The sequence below is a fragment of the Tamandua tetradactyla genome, chromosome 2, assembly GCF_023851605.1.
Source record: "Tamandua tetradactyla isolate mTamTet1 chromosome 2, mTamTet1.pri, whole genome shotgun sequence".
Taxonomy (NCBI): domain Eukaryota; kingdom Metazoa; phylum Chordata; class Mammalia; order Pilosa; family Myrmecophagidae; genus Tamandua; species Tamandua tetradactyla.
The window spans coordinates 125,401,542-125,417,771 of NC_135328.1; the positions used below are offsets into that span (position 1 = coordinate 125,401,542).

At 43.7% G+C, this 16,230-nt stretch overlaps 1 protein-coding gene across 5 annotated transcripts in view; it reads right to left on the minus strand.

The window, feature by feature from the left end:
- Positions 1-15,546, minus strand: part of CAMSAP1 (calmodulin regulated spectrin associated protein 1) — a 112,057-nt gene extending 96,511 nt beyond the window's left edge. For 4 of the 5 annotated variants that reach the window (XM_077148781.1, XM_077148783.1, XM_077148779.1 and 1 more), the window contains exons 1-2: positions 15,460-15,546; positions 15,040-15,202 (exon numbers count right to left, since the gene is read on the minus strand). In XM_077148781.1, the coding sequence (XP_077004896.1) occupies positions 15,040-15,202 (163 nt within the window). In that variant the 5' untranslated portion in view covers positions 15,460-15,546. The remainder of the gene's footprint in view (positions 1-15,039; positions 15,203-15,459) is intronic. The other variant, XM_077148782.1, reaches the window with a different exon arrangement.
- Between the last annotated feature and the right edge of the window lie 684 nt (positions 15,547-16,230).

Genomic DNA, 16,230 nt, shown 5'->3' on the forward strand with positions numbered 1-16,230 from the left:
CTGAGCTATAGGTTTTTTTTTTTACTATTATTATTACTTTTATTTTTTTTCTCTATATTAACATTCTATATCTTTTTCTGTTGCGTTGCTAGTTCTTCTAAACCGATGCAAATATACTAAGAAATGATGATCATGCATCTATGTGATGATGTTAAGAATTACTGATTGCATATGTAGAATGGTATGATTTCTAAATGTTGGGTTAATTTCTTTTTTTCCGTTAATTAATAAAAAAAAATTTTATAAAAAATAAATAAATAATAATACAGAGAACAAAAAAAAAGCCAATTATCAAATTTAATTGGAAGGGTAGGGGCCCCAAATATATAAAAACATCTTGAAAAAGAAGAATGAGGTTGGAGGACTCCACATCCTGACTTTAAAGCATATTACAGAGCTCTGACCACTATAGTGGTCAAAACAGCATGATACGGGCATAAAAACAGATATATTGACTAATAGAAACAAACTGAGAGTTCAGAAAAAGATCCTCACATCTATGGCCAACTGCTACTTGATAAGACTGCCAAGTTCACCCAAGTGGGATAAAACAGTGTCTTCAACAAATGGTGTTGGGAAAACCGAATATTCATATACAAAAGAATGAAAGAGGACCCCCACCTCACATCTTATACAAAAATCAACTCAAAATGGATCGAAGACCTAAATATAAGAACTGGCACAGTAAAAATCCTAAAAGAAAATGTAGAGATGCACCTTCAAGGTCTTGTGGTAGACAGTGTAGACTTTACACCCAACGCACAAGCAACAAAAGGAAAAAATATATAATAGCACCTCCCCAAAATTAAAAACTTCTGTGCTTCAAAGGACTTTGTCAAGAAAATGAAAAGGTGGCCTATGCAATGGAAAAAAATATTTGGAAACTACATATCCGATAAGGGTTTAACATCTAGAAAATATAAAGTCCTACAACTCAACAATAAAAAGACAAACAATCCAATTTTAAAATGGGCAAAAGATATGAACAGACATTTTTCCAAAGAGGAAATACAAATGGCCAAAAAGCACATGAAAAGATACTCTACAACACTAGCTATTAGGGAAACGCAAATCAAATACAAAATGAGACATCGTTTCACACCTACTAGAATGGCCAATATCTTAAAAAAGAGAAAGCTACAAAAGTGTTGAAGAGAATGTGGAGAAAGAGAAACACTCATTCAGTGCTAGTAAGAATGCTAAATGGTGCAGCCGCTGTGGAAGACAGTTCGGCAATTCCTCAGGAAGCTAAGTATAGAATTGCCATACGTGCTGGTTTGAAAGGATTGTGTACCATAGAAAAACCATGTTTTAATCCTGATCCAATCTTGTGTGAGCAAGCCTTTCTTTCTAATCCCTATTCAATAATGTGGGTTGGAATCTTCTGATTAGATTATCTCCATGGAGATGTGATTTGCCCAATTGTGGCTATTAACCTTTCATTAGAGGGAAATGTAACTCCACCCATCCTAGGTGGGTCTTGATTAGTTTACTGAAATCCTTTAAAAGAGGAAGCATTTTGGAGAGAGCAACAGAGCCACAAGACAAGAGAGCCAAGAGAACCAGGAGAGTGCTCACAGCTAGAGACCTTTGGAGATGAAGAAGGAAAACGTACCCAGGCTTCATGAAACAAGAAGCCTGGAGAGAAAGCTAACAGATGTCACCATGTTCACCATGTGCCTTTCCACTTGAGAGAGAAATCCTGAACTTCATCAGCCTTTCTTAAGTGAAGGTAACCTCTTGTTGGTGCCTTAATTTGGACATTTTTATAGACTTGCTTTAATTGGAACATTTTCACAACCTTACAACTATAAACTAGCAACTTAATAAATTTCCCTTTTTAAAAGCCATTCCGTTTCTGGTATACTGCATTCCAGCAGTTTGCAAACCTGAACATCATATGATCCGGCAATCCCACTACTAAGTGTATACCCAGAACTGAAAGCAGGCACACAAACAGACATTTTCATACCGATGTTTATAGCAACATTATTCACAACTGTCAAAAGACAGAAGTAACTCAAGTATCTATTGACTGATGAATGACTAAGCAAAATGTGGTATATAAATATGACAGAATATTATTCAGCAGTAAGAAGGTGTCATGGTCAGGGTCATGTGTCAACTTGGTCAGGTTATGGTGCCTGTTTGTCTGGTTGGGCAAGTGCTGGCCTGTGACTATGAGGACATTTCACAGAACTAAACCATGATCATGTTGGCTGCATCCACAGCTGATTCCATTTGTAATCAGCCAAGGGGAGTGTCTTCTGCAATGAGTGATGATTAATCTAATCACTGGAAGCCTTTTAAGGAGGATTCAGAAGAGACAGGCTCTCTTCCTGCTTCAGCTAGCAAGCCTCTTCTGTGGAGTTCATCCAGACCCTCCATTGAAGTTGTCAGCTTCACAGCCTGCCCTACAGATTTTGGACTCTAGTCCTTCAAAAGTTACGTGAGACACTTTTATAAACTTTGTATCTATGGCTACTTCCTGCTGATTCTGTTTCTCTAGAGAACCCTAGCTAGCACAGAAGGAATGAAGTCCTGCTGCACACAACAACATGGATGAACCCCGAAGACATTATGTTGAATGAAATACGCCAGACACAAAAGTATAAATATTGTATGATCTCACCAATATGAACTAAGTATAATAAGCAAACTCATAAAGTTAGAATCAAGAATACAGGTTACCAGGAGATAGAATGAAGGTAGAAAATGGAAAGCTGATACTTAATTTGTACAGAATTTCTATTAAGTTTAATTGTAAATGTTTGGAAATGGATAGAGGTGATGGCCGCACAATACTGTAAGTATAATTAGGAGTGCTGAACCAGGTGTGTGACTGTGGATGAAAGGGATAATTTTAGGTTATGTTACCAGAAGGAAATCTAGAGGATAAAGCATGGGATTGTATAACACAGTGAACCCCGTGGTGGGCCACGTCTGTGGTAAATAGTACAATTATAAATATGTTCTTTCATGAACTATAACAAATGTATGTCACTAGCACAAGGTATTAATAGGGTGGTATATGGGAAAAATCCACCTGATGCAAACTTTGGACTATAGTTTACAGTAATATTTTAATATTCTTTAAATATAAATAAACCTGTAGAGACAGAATTAGATTAGTGGTTATATAGAGCTGGGGAAGTATACATGGATTGAGAGGTGGCTGCTAAGGGGTATGGAGCTTTTCTTTTTTAGAGTAATGAAATTGTTCTAAAGTTGATTGTGATGATGAATGCACAACTCCATGATTACACTAAAAGTCACTTATTGTACATCTTGGACGGGCTGATGGTATGTGAATATATCTCAGCAAAACTGCTGAAATAAAATTGCACAGCACAGGTTCTGAATTAGACCGTGATTGGAACCAGGGTCCACAAAAGTAGGCCGGGAATAACCATTAAAGTAACTGAAAAGAGATCAGGCCTCAATTAGAGTTTAAAACGAAGCAAATCTGGCTGGGTCTAAGGTAAATTAGAATGCACGGTAAAAGATGATATACCTTCATCTATTGTATGAGACCAAAGGCAGTTTATTATGTCTAGAACCTAAATTTTCTGTAACACATAATCTAAATCAACCTCTCTCAATAGCTCATTTCAACAAACCAAACTCCTGGAGTTCAGAACGGGTACAAGGCCTTGTAATGCTGTATAGGTTAATATAATACCAGGATACATCTCAGACTATGGTGGGCTGATAATTAAAAAGTACTGGTACAGTTCCTTCAGGATCTGAAGGGGGGGGGAAACTATATATGGAACAATTAAACTCTCCCATTTGGGAAACCCCAGGTACCCTCTCAACCACCGGAGACTCCCAAGAAAACAGGCCAAACCCTTAAGTTTGAGTGAAACGTATTTCTTTTTTTTTTTAATTTTTTTAAAATTTATTTCTTATTTTTTTATTAATTAAAAAAATATTACAAGGAAGATATACATTCTTAACATATGCTCATTCTGTTCTACATATATTATCAGTAATTCACAATATCATCACATAGTTGCATATTCATCATCATGATCATTTCTTAGAACATTTGCATCAATTCAGAAAAAGAAATAAAAATACAACAGAAAAATAAAACAAAAACAGAAAAAAAAATTATACATCATACCCCTTACCCCTCCCTTTCATTAATCACTAGCATTTCAAACTAAATTTATTTTAACATTTGATGAAACTTATTTCTGTAGGGCAAAAGCTAAGATTATCCATAACGAGGCCTAAGAGTTGCTTCCAGGAAGTCTCCTTGTTGCTCAGACGTGACTTCTCTCTCTAAGCCGAACTCTGTAAGGAATATTGTCACCCTCCTCTATACATGGAACAAGCTATTCAGGGGTGAAAATCTCCCTGACAACGTGGGACATGACTCCTAGGGATGAGTCTAACCCTGGTGCCCTGGGATCCACAATGCATTCCTGACCAAAAAGGGGAAAAGAAGGGTAATAAAATAAGGCATCAGTGGCCAAGAGAGAGCAAATGGGGTAAAGAAGCTATTCCAGAGGATACTCTCTTATGCAAGCTTCAGTTAGATAGTGCTAATTGCCATGGTTTGCTAAACCCCAATCAACATCACTCTTGTTGACTCTTAAGAACCAAGAACCTAGTTGCACTGAGACTCTATAAAAGTTTCATGCACTAGGTTTGCCTTTCTGGAACCTATAATTCCCAGAGGGTTCCTAGGTCAGATAAATCCTGAAACTCAGAAGGACCAGCCTCTCCAGGATTAACATTAATTATATCCTCCTATTCTTTAGTGAGGACCCCCCTTTCCAACATGAAAAATTCAGAATGGGCATTGCCCAAAGATCCCGATAGACTGAGAGAAGGATTATAGGAGGAGCAGGTGTAACAGAGAAAACAGATTTAATAAATGAGTATGACTGCTGAATCACTATATTCATATTCCTTCTAGCCTCCAGTGTTTGGGAGCAGCTAGAAAGAAAAAATCTGAGATGGTGGAATGGTAGCACCAGGACACACTGTGGGATCTGTTCTATAACTACTTGCTGAAGTGTGCTTTGAAAATTGTTGCTTTTTTCTTTCCTTGCTTTGTATATATATTTCACAGTAAAAATAGTTTTTTACAATAAAAAAAAGTAGGCCAGGACATGAATGTCAAACCTAAAAATGGTTACTGCCTGCTAAAATGAAAAGCTTAAATAGGGCCCAAAATAATAACCAAAATGTCGAGGATCACAATAGCAAAAAGAAAATCAACTGATACCAACACTAAGATAAATTAGATGTTGGAATTATCTGACAAGGATTTGAAAAAATAATGGCTGAAAACTCCCCAAATTTGGTGATAGATATAAAACAACAGATTTCAAGAAACTGAGTGAACCCAAAAAAAGAGAAACCGAAGACACATCATAATCTGAAAACCAAATTAAAAGAAAACAATGCATTACCTATAAGGGAACACCAGTTTGAATGATAGCAGATCTGAAACCATGGAGATTAAGAAGTAGGAGTATAACATTTTTCAAGTGCTGAAAGAAAAGAACTGCTGACCATGAAGTTGTTATTCAGAAAAACTATCCTTAAGGAACGAAGAGGAAATAAAGACATTCTCAGATGGAAAAAAAAGCAGGTAAGACATGACCAGAAAAGGCAACAGAAGAGACCAGGAGATCCTTGTGGTGAGGCAGTGTTCCTGGACCGTCCCAATGTCAGTATCCAGTCTGGGATTTTAAACTGCAGCTTCTGCAAGATGTGATCAATGGGGAAACCGGGTAGAAGGTACCCAGGACCTCCCTTTATAATTTCTCACAACTGCATGTAAATCAACAGTTATCTCAAAATGAAAGCTCAGTTTTTAAAAATTGGCCAAAGATGTGAAAAGAGACAATAGAAAAAAAAAAAAAGAAACTCAAATGGACAATAAGCAGATTAAAAAATCTTCAAAATCATTGGTCCCCAGGGAAATGTATATTAAAATGACAATGAGATACCTCTACCCATAGACTAAAGTGGCTAAAGTTTTAAAGACTGACAATTCAATTGTTGGCAAGGATGTGGAGCAACTAGAACTTCCCACATTGCTAGTGGGGAATATAAAATGATACAACCACTATGGAAAACAATGGGGCAGTTTTTATAAAGTTAAACATACACTTGTCTTAAGACCTAATTCAGGTATTTACCCAAGAAAAATGAAAACATTTGCCCAACAAAGATCTGTACCTGAATGATAGTAGCAGCTTTATTCAAAATAGCCCAAAACTTGACAAAACCTAAACATCCATCAACAGACAAATGGATACGGAAAATGTAGGAGAGCTGCATAATGGGCTACTACTAGTATCAGCAAGAAAGGTATACAGGACGTGGATGAATCTCAAAATTATGCTAATGTGAAAGAAGCCAGACACAAGGAGTACTTCACACTACGAGACACACGAAACTTCAACACAGACAAATCTCAACTAGAGTGGCAGAAGGCAGGTCTGGGGAGTACTAGACTGAAACTGACTGGGAAAGGGCTCAAGGGAAAGTTTGGGGTGATGAAACTGTACTTTAATCTTGACTGTGAAAGTACTCACAAAAGTGTGGTAATTGTTTAAACTCATTAAACTATACCCTTCAAATATGTGCATTATTCTATTGCGTGTAAATTGTACCTCAATCAAGCTGCTTTTCTCAAAGATCCAAAATAAAGTCCTTCACTGCACTGGTCATTAATCTATACTGCCAGGGACTTCTCTAATCACGTCTCTTCCCTGCTCAGAAAGCCCCAGTGGCTCCTGTATTCACACAGAACAAACTCTAATTTATCAGTCAGTCACTGATAAATTAAAATCCAGCACTCCAGGATCCGGTCCCAAGCACTTTTTCTAGTCTGACTAGGCCTTGTAACTCTCCAGCAGCTAAATTTAAATTTCATCCAAACAAGAGCACAGCCTCTTTCCTCAGGATGAACCACACCACACTCCCCTCCTCCCCTTCGCCCTCCTCAGGCTCTCCGCTTCTCTATTTGCATCCTTCCCCCCACTTGGTTCTTGCACACCAAGACCATGAACTTGGTTTCTATGTTCTTTGATAGAACATTCCAGATTCCTTCAGCAGAGCTACTCCCTCCCTTGTCTGCTGTGCCATTGCCAACTGGCCCTCAGTGCACCAACCTGTGGACCTTTTCTTACAGAGCTTCCCACGTAGGGCCGCTCCCCTCACTAAATGACCTGACAAGCGCGCTGAGGACCCACTGCTCAGAGCATCATGCTAAACTGGACTGGTAGGAGGTCAGTTACAATGAACACGTCTGAAGTGACTGGAGGCAGTCACTGTGAGATGCCAAAGTAAAGCTGTTGCATGAGCGATAAGAAAACGAGCCCTAGGCTGGTGCTCAGGGAAGAAGCCACAAACAGAAATAACTCAAAGATCATGTCTCTGTATATGATAACAAAAACCATGAAAGGAGAAACATTCTATGAATTAAAAACCGTAAATAAAGAACAGAGGGCCGAGGATGAGCCCTACAGGTCGCCCAGTAAGGGAGGATGGACAGAAGCAAACTAGGACATTAAAAATAGAGATTTGTTCACAAGATAAACAGGGGAGAATTCAAGCCAAGAAGGTCACAAGAGGAGAGAATCTCAGAAAAGAACAGATGTCAAGGGCATCTGGCGTTGCAGCAAATAAAGGAAAACAGGAAGAGAAAAGCCAGAGGAGGCCACAGGCGAAGGCTGGAGGCAGTTCCAGCAGAGAGGTGAGGACAGGCGACAGGTCACTGGAGACCAAAGCAGAACCGCACAGTGAGGACGCCATGCTGCAGCACAGAGGCCATGGCAGTGAGCAGTGCAGTGGCTCAAATGGGAAGTGATGAGGATGGTCAGCTGTCGAAAGTACCGCCATGCACCAGTGCTCAGACTCTGCACTGCAGCCAAGTGCACTCTTCCCCACCCTGCTGCCAGCCTGCTCTTCTCTTCCCACCACAAACACACCAGGCAAATCCCTGGCACTTCAAAACGAAACAATTCCATCAGCTCCCATATATGCCACCTGACTAGAGCTGCTACATGCTCCATCCTGCTAAAAAAATCCTTCCCAGGCTTGCTCTCCTGTCATCCCTGGCCCAACAGTCACAGGCACGCATTATGACAGGAATCCCTAGCCCAGCTTTGAACACCTACAGACAATCCAGTCCCAGACTATTTTCCAAATTAATCACCTACTATTTCAGTACACAAATCCTCTGCCTCAGCAAAGCTGATCTACTCAGCACTCCTACCTCCCACTGTACTCTGGGGGCAGCGGCCCAAACCTGACCCACCCTCAAGGTCCATCGCCCCAGGGAGCCCCCAATGAGCACCTGTCCCACTCTGGGGCACCCAGGCTATTGGCCTCTATCTCTGCCTGTGACAGCTTCAAGACTCTGCCTCAAGCATATTGTAATTCTGTAACCCTCGCACTATTTAAGTTTTCTTTGCATAAAAAAATATTTCATGTAGATTTTAAGCAACTAAGGAGATTTCATCACAGATTTCCCCTTTGTAGCTCCTTATGCACAGGTGACTATTTAATTATTATTGGCTGAATGGTTGTAATATTGGTCCCACCTAGTCACCATGAGATTAGAGAAAAATGACCACATCTGAGCTTTGCAATAGTTCAACTAGCAAGTACAATAGGACATTGGTAGATACAATGTTGATACGCCAACAAAGAAAATCAAATAGAAGAAGCCAAGAGCTATCAGGAAGATAAATGCAACAATAAAGGAGATGAAGATTTGCAAAAATTTAACATCCTGAAGCACAACAGCAGCCGACACTTTTAGGATCACTTTAAATTTAAAGGATTAGAATAGTTGAGAATAAAGATGGATTTATGGTACCAATTAAAATTTATTTAATTTATGGTACCATGATAGAAAAAAGAACACGTACAAACTGATACATCTTTAGAAACACAAATTCAAACATGCATGGCCATGAGGACAGAACTAGAAAGCACATCTTTCCATGCCACCTGTTTTAAAGGTGTTTCTAACACTTTACTTTCAACAAAGTCTCTAAACATTGTGCTCTGGGCAGAACATTAACGGGACAACCACAATCCCTGACCTCAAGCACAGGTACAGATAACCAAACTGCAGAGGGTGTCTCAGGACCCCTGTGCAGGGGAAAGGTGGGCCACAGAGTACAACCCGCAGCCCCCAGGAGCTACCACCTATGGCAAGAGGTTGCTCTTTAACCTTCTACAACAGAAACACCCAAAGCTCTTGCCAAGAATAACAAAAGACAAATAATATAACCTCAACTCATAAACCACCGATCTAAACAGTCACGACAGAAAAAGACTTGGCATATACTCGTGATCCTGGAACCCTGCAGGACTGCAGTCATAAGCAGGTGTCTCTCCCCTAGTAAGACTCGGACCCCTGCTTTCCTCAAGCGAGTGGCAGCTCCATTTATTCCAACTTCCAGAGCCTGGAAGAGAATTCCTAGACCTGAATCATTTCAACCAATGTATGACAACAAAACAAGTGGGTGACCCCCTGGAATTGACTAGGAAGGGATTTTGCTGCTGATATCATTTAAGCAGGGATTTTTCTCACTATCTATATAATAAAACTGCTGCACAGGTTCTGTTACAGATATCCCTTAAAGAAAGTCTAAAACACAAGCTTCACAAAACATCCTCACATTGATTTCTTATTCCACAACACGGTTACCAAATCGGTAGTTTAAATTATTCTAAGAAAGAGGGAACAGGAGGGAAGGAGAGGGAAAGAGCAAACAGGAATGCAGAGCAGGTTAATTCCTCACTTATTAGGACAACTCAGACCCTGCCTCTCTCCACCCCATCTGAGTTTGCCGTCCACAAAATGAAAAAGTTAAACCCAGTGATCCCAAAGGTGCCCACTCTAAAATTCAGAGCTGCTTCAAGTTTGCTTAGTCTTATGTTGGGCAAACGCCCATTTCCAGGGCTCTTCAGAAACATCAACACACCACCACTAAGCTTAGCATAGCAACATCCTTGCAAATAGTTGAGTACCTTCTAGTATTTCCCCTGGCTGGTTATTTATGTATTTATTTAAACACTGTCCTTAAAAGGCAGTAAAAGCTATCAGTACCTTCATGATCCCCAGAAACCAAGGCCTAGATAGCATCAAGATTCCTGAAGCCACAAGGAGAATGAACAATGGTACCAAAATCAAAACCCAGAACTGGACAGCCCCAGTTCACAGTTCTAGTGTGTAAATAAACAGCACTTTATGTCACCTTTTTAAAATTTTTTTTACCAGTTTAACAACTTTCATCCAAAACATATCTCCACAAAACCTTTCAGCTAAGCAGGTATCTTATAGACACTTATAAATGAAAAGCTTTCTCCACGTCTAATTTATTATTTCTAAAAGATAAATACTGTCAGTAAAAGGAAAAAATTACCATAAAAGAGATGGAGGAGGAGATCTAAAAATAAAAGCTCAAGACAACCTGTGATTCTTGGCTGTGGCACCAGGGACGAATAAAACTGAAGGATATGTTTCTGCATAACCATATGCCACTAAAAGGCCTGACCCAGGGGGAGCAGTCCTAGAACCCACAAATGGCAGAATCGTGGACACAGGGACTCCAAGAATCCCAAAAGGTGAACACAGAATTTACAACACAGGCTTAAAGCACCCACCCATCCCTAGAATGCCCACATGCTGTCAATTCCTACCCAAATGGAAAAGACTGCTTAAAGGTTTAATTTCTCTACTTGATAAACAATTTTATAACCCGGAAAATATTTAAGCCACTTTCACCATAGTCATACAAAGTCATACTCTCCAAAAACTGATTTACAATTAAAACATTCACGTTTAGTTAACTGAAAACTAAGCTGGAAAGGCACATGGAGATAGTAAAAGGAAGAGAAAAGGAATATGCATGTACCCTCGGGTGAAAAAAAAAAAAGTTTGGGAGGGAAAAAAATCTACATTATCCACCTGGAACCCCTCACCTGTGTTGTCCCTAAAGAGCCAACAGCCAGCTTGGCAGCATGCCCCCCACATGCCAGACCGCGATGCCCACAAGCCGCAGAAATGACTTCACTCCACCAAGCTTTTTGGTCATTGGAACTGGGAGCTCCCATATTTGTAAATTTCAAGAGAGATTCTCAATGGAGAAGAGAGACTATATGCGCTCTGCAACCTGATGCAGAGGATGCAAGCTGCAAAATACTTAGGAAATATGATGAGAAAACAGCATCTGAAGTGCTTACTGCGGAGTGGAGAGAGGCTCCCTTACTGGTGGAGATCCCGAGACACAGCTCTTCTTCCACTTTTGCTCACATTTCTGTCCTTTAACGGCCCATCTTTTAATCACCTCCCACTTAAAAACCTTAAAGCCCCCATCAACTTTCAAACTGATGAATTAACAAGTAACAGCTATGTGGTACTGGAAATGAAACTAGACGAACTAACCCAACACTGACACTAAGAGAGACACATTTATTACCTGATCGCTGACCAAATACCAGGCTGACTGACAAAGCTAAGGGCAACAAAATAAAAACCCACTGCCTTTGCTCTTTTAAAGAAAGGAAAGGAAATAATGAGTCCATATAACACTTATCATCAGAGTCCTTAGCCACTAAAATCCGAAAACTACACATCTGCAGGAAGCTACACCTTCGGCCCAGGAGAGGAGCACATAATGCTCAGAGCAAACTGTGCCAGAGCAAACCTGGAGGCCGCCCACATGGTGGACAAACTGACCCACCCCTGGACAGGCATCCAGCGAAATCCTCCAGGGGGTGACAGAATGGAGGAAAAGTGGCACCCAGCAACATGGCCGGCTCTCAGAAAATACCAGGCATGAAATAAAGCAAGGCTCAAAACACATCCCTGGGAAAGGTGCAGAAACATGGCAAACCACACAACTAGTCTAGCAATATAAACACACGCGCGGTGTAGTGTAAACAAAAGGAAAACCATGGTCAACACAAAATTCAGGGTGAGGTGGGAGTGGGGGCAGTCACTGGGTCGGGGAGACACACAGTGCTGCAAAGGTTCCCGGAGAGCTTGTCCCTAAGCCCACTGCTGAGGTGCTGGGTTTGCTCTAGTGCCCTTCCTGATGCCCTACAATCACACTTTGGAAATGCTTTCTCAGTGACTTCATATATTTTTTAAATGGTGTGAATCCACATTTATAACAAACAGTGTTATCTGTTCACTACTACAGAGAAAGTGAATAAAGTTCAGTGGAGATAGAAAGCAAAATCTATAAGTTGGAAAATTGTAAAATAAAAGGACAGCTCCATTAACACCCTCTAATACCCATCTAAAATTAAGCAATGGTTTTTTTGCTAGAATCTAAATTTTCTGTAGCACATAATGTAACTCAACCTGTCTGGACAGATCATTTAAACAATCCAAACACAGGGAGCCCAGAATAATAATGAGACTTTAATCCTATATAGCTTAATGTAATGCCTGGATACATCCTAGAACATATTAAACAGACAACCAAAAAGGACTGGCAAAGTCTCTTGAGGGATGGGAGAAACAATATGGAACTATTAAACTTTACTACCAGGGAAAACCCAGACACTGTATCAAAAATTAGGGACACCCAAATCAATAGGCCAAACCCTTGATCTTGAGGCTTGCTCTTGTGAAGCTCATGTATGCAGCAAAGAAGCATAGCCTACCTATATGTATGCCTAAGTGCCACTTCCCCAAGGACCTCTTTTGTTGCTCAGATGTGACCTCTTTCGCTTGCTCTCTAAGCCCAATTCTGTAAGTGAAACCACTGCCTCCCCACTACATTGGACATGACATCCAGGGATGAAAGTCTCCCTAGCAGCATGGGAGATGACCCCCAGGGATGAGTCTGGCTCGGGTACCAAGGGATCAACAATGTCATCCTGACGAAAAGGGGGAAAAGAAGTGCAACAAACTCTCTCAGTGGCTGAGAGAGTTCAAATAGAGTCAAGAGGCTACTCTGGAGGTCACTCTTACACAAGCTGCAGTTAGACACTGCTGCTATCATAACTTGCCAAACCCCAACCAAAACCATTCCTGCCAATCCTAAAGAATACTTAGGGCATATACGAGAATCTACAAAGGTTCTATGCACTAGGGCAACATTCCAGAAACCTACAATCTCCAGATGGGTCCCTGGACCAGATAAGTCCTGAAATGCAGAGAGGCCAGCCTCTCCAGAACATCAACTAGTTCCATGCCCCTACCCTACATTATCAACAGCCCCTTCCAACATGAAAAAATTAGACTGGCCATAGCCCAAATACCCCTAAAGAGTGAGAGGAAGATCAAAGGTGATGTAGGAGTTATACAGAAAAGATAGGGTTTAAAAAATGAGTGTGAGTGCTGAATCAGCATACTGATATTTCTTTTAGTCTCCAGTACCTTAGAGCAGCTAGAAATAAAAACCTAAAATTGTGGAATTGTAACCCATATCAAATTCTGAAATCTGTTCTACAACTAATTGTTGCAATGTACTTTGAAATCTACTGCTTTGTGTTTATATGTTTTCTTTCACAAAAAGGAAAAAACAGAGAAAGAAAAGTATATTAAAGAAGATAGAATTTAAAAAATGAATATGACCGCTGAATCAGTATACTGATATTTCTTTTGATCTCCAGTGTCTTGGAGCAGCTAGAAGAAAAAAAGAAAAATCATGGAATTGTAACCCATACCAAACTTTAAAATCTGAGGTATAATTACTTGTGAAAATGTACCTGGAAATTTATTGCTTTTATGTATAAATATTTTTCACAATAAAAAAAAGTTTTAAAAAAAATACTAAAGCAATGGGTTTAATCCCTATAACCTACAAAACGTGTTTGTCCTTATGACTAATTCAAGTCTAGCTGTGACACAGGCTACCAGCTCCAACTGCTGAAACCCTGCCGCAAGGGAAATGCCTGTTCAGCAAGCTTTCAAAACTGGTCAACTAAACTCTTTTCTGAAAGGGTTCTCTCTCTTCTTTTAGGCTTTCATCAGAATAAAGGCAATGTTTTCTTAGAATGCAAACTTTAAATTAAACGCAGGATTACACAAATACCCTTAATTTTGTACCAAAAACAAAGCACCTGAAGTTATTCCATAAATTTGATTATAATTTAACTATGAGAAGCACTTGATTTGTAAAGCTCTGAGAGCATGAAATGACAGAGTCGTAATCCACTAAGAATATCAGGACCTTACAAACTGGACTCAATAACAAGGTCACCCAGTTCTCCAAAACTGGTATCAACCAAAGATGACCATTATGATTGCACACAATCCATTTAGAAAGTAATTTCCAGTTGGGGGATTCACAACTCATGTTTTCTAATTTAAGTACCAAATTCCGTCAGCGAATGGCTCCCGAATCAAGGGTTTGACGACTGATGCATGCCTTACCATCCTCTAGTGCCCCCCCCCCACCCGTGCAAGTCAGAGAAGCTTCTAGACCACAGCCCTGAGCACCCCCAACATCACCTGCCCTGCACTCCAGACGAAAGCCCCATGCCTTGCATGGCCGCTAAAGGTTCCAGGACATTCCTGAAACAGGAGCGCACCCAGGGAGTTGGAGAGCAGAGCTAGGGACCCCATGCTCTCCCCAGGCCACACCAAGGTGTACAGAGGACCAGGACATGGGAGGAGACACATTCGCACTGGCCCGCGCTAACCCGGCGCTGCCTCCAGAACCCGGTGTCGGCCTCGGAAGGTACCCATAGCCCAGGACGGTGCCCGTAGCGCGGGACGCTGTCCATCAGCCTCCGACGGTGCCTGTAGCCCGGGACGGTGAATGCCAGTCCCCGACGGTGCCACTCAGCCCCCATGCACGTAGCCCCGGATGGTGCCCATCAACCCTCTCCCCGCCAACTATGCCCGTCAGCACCGGACCGGGCCTGTCATTATTCCCCGACGGTGCCCGTCAGCCGAGGACCGGGCCTGTCATCCCTCGAGGAAGCCTGTCATCTCCAGACGGTGCCCGTCGCCACCGACGGCGCGGTCGGACTCGGCACAAAGGCCCGCCCCGCCCTTCCCGACCCCGGCCCGTCCCGGGCGCGGCCCACCTAGGCCATAGGCCTTGGCGCAGATCCACTGGAGGTTGGCGGCGATCTTGGCCCTGGCCGAGTCGTAGCGGTCCAGCGGCACGATGTCCACGGCACCGTCCGGCGGAGCCTCCATCTTCCTCCAGGCGCCCTCTCCCGCCGAGCAGCCCCCGGCGTCCACCATCTGCAGACAAAAAGGGCCGGGCTGCGGTGCGCGCGGCCTCCTCTCCCCCGACCCAGCCCGCGGCCGCAACAAAGGCCCGGCCGGCCGCGCCGCCCTCCCGGCGGGGCCCAGATGCAAGCGAGGAGGCCGCGCGCGCCGGTCCACCTGCCGGTCCGCACCGCCCTCCCAGCGGGGCCCAGGTGCAGGCGAGGAGGCCGCGCGCGCTGGTTCACCTGTCGGGCCCACCTGCCCGCCCGCCCGCGCCGCTCCGGCCTCACCTCAGAGCCGCCGCCGCCGCCGCCGCCGCCGCGGCTGCCTCATGCTGCAGGGCCGAGACCTGAGGCGCGGGCAGGGACAGGGCCCAGGCAGGCGGCGATGGCGGGCGGGCGCGCGGGCGGGCGGGGGCGCGGGCGCGGTCCCGGCGCTGCCAGGCGAGGACGGCGGCTCTGAAGGTTCGCGGACAACGGCGGGGAGCGCGCGCGACGCCGCGACGCCTGCGCAGGCGCAGTGGGCGCGGCTTCGACCCTCGCCCCGCCCCCTCCCGCCCCTTCCCGCAAGCGCTGAGGCTGCTAGCCGGGAGCCGGCTGGGGGTCGTGGCTGTGGACCGATTCCCGCGGAGCTCCCGGCGTTCCATTGTCTGCGCCCTGCCGCGCCCTCCCGGGAGTTGGGGATGTCCGGGCCAAGGCCGACCCCCAGCTGCCGCCGTCTGACGGGGCCGAGCCCGAGAGACCCCTGCGCTCCTGGAGGGCCTGGGCCGCCCCGGGGTACCGCGCGATCCCGGCCCCTTGCCGCGGGCCGACAGCAACCTCGGAATGCAGCGGCCCGGGTGGGCGGGAGCTCCTGGAGCCCGCTGTCCCCCACCCAGGAGCAGTCCCGAGACCCGCGCACCCTGGAGCAGAGCTTAAAACCCGAGAACCCTTCTCCCAAGAGCAGCGCTCCGAGCCCAGGCACCCACTACCCCGAAAGGCGGTCGGAGCTTGGGAATCCCTCTGAGCAGAGCTTGGAACCCAGGGACCCTACACACCGAGAGCAGCCCGAGACCCCTACAT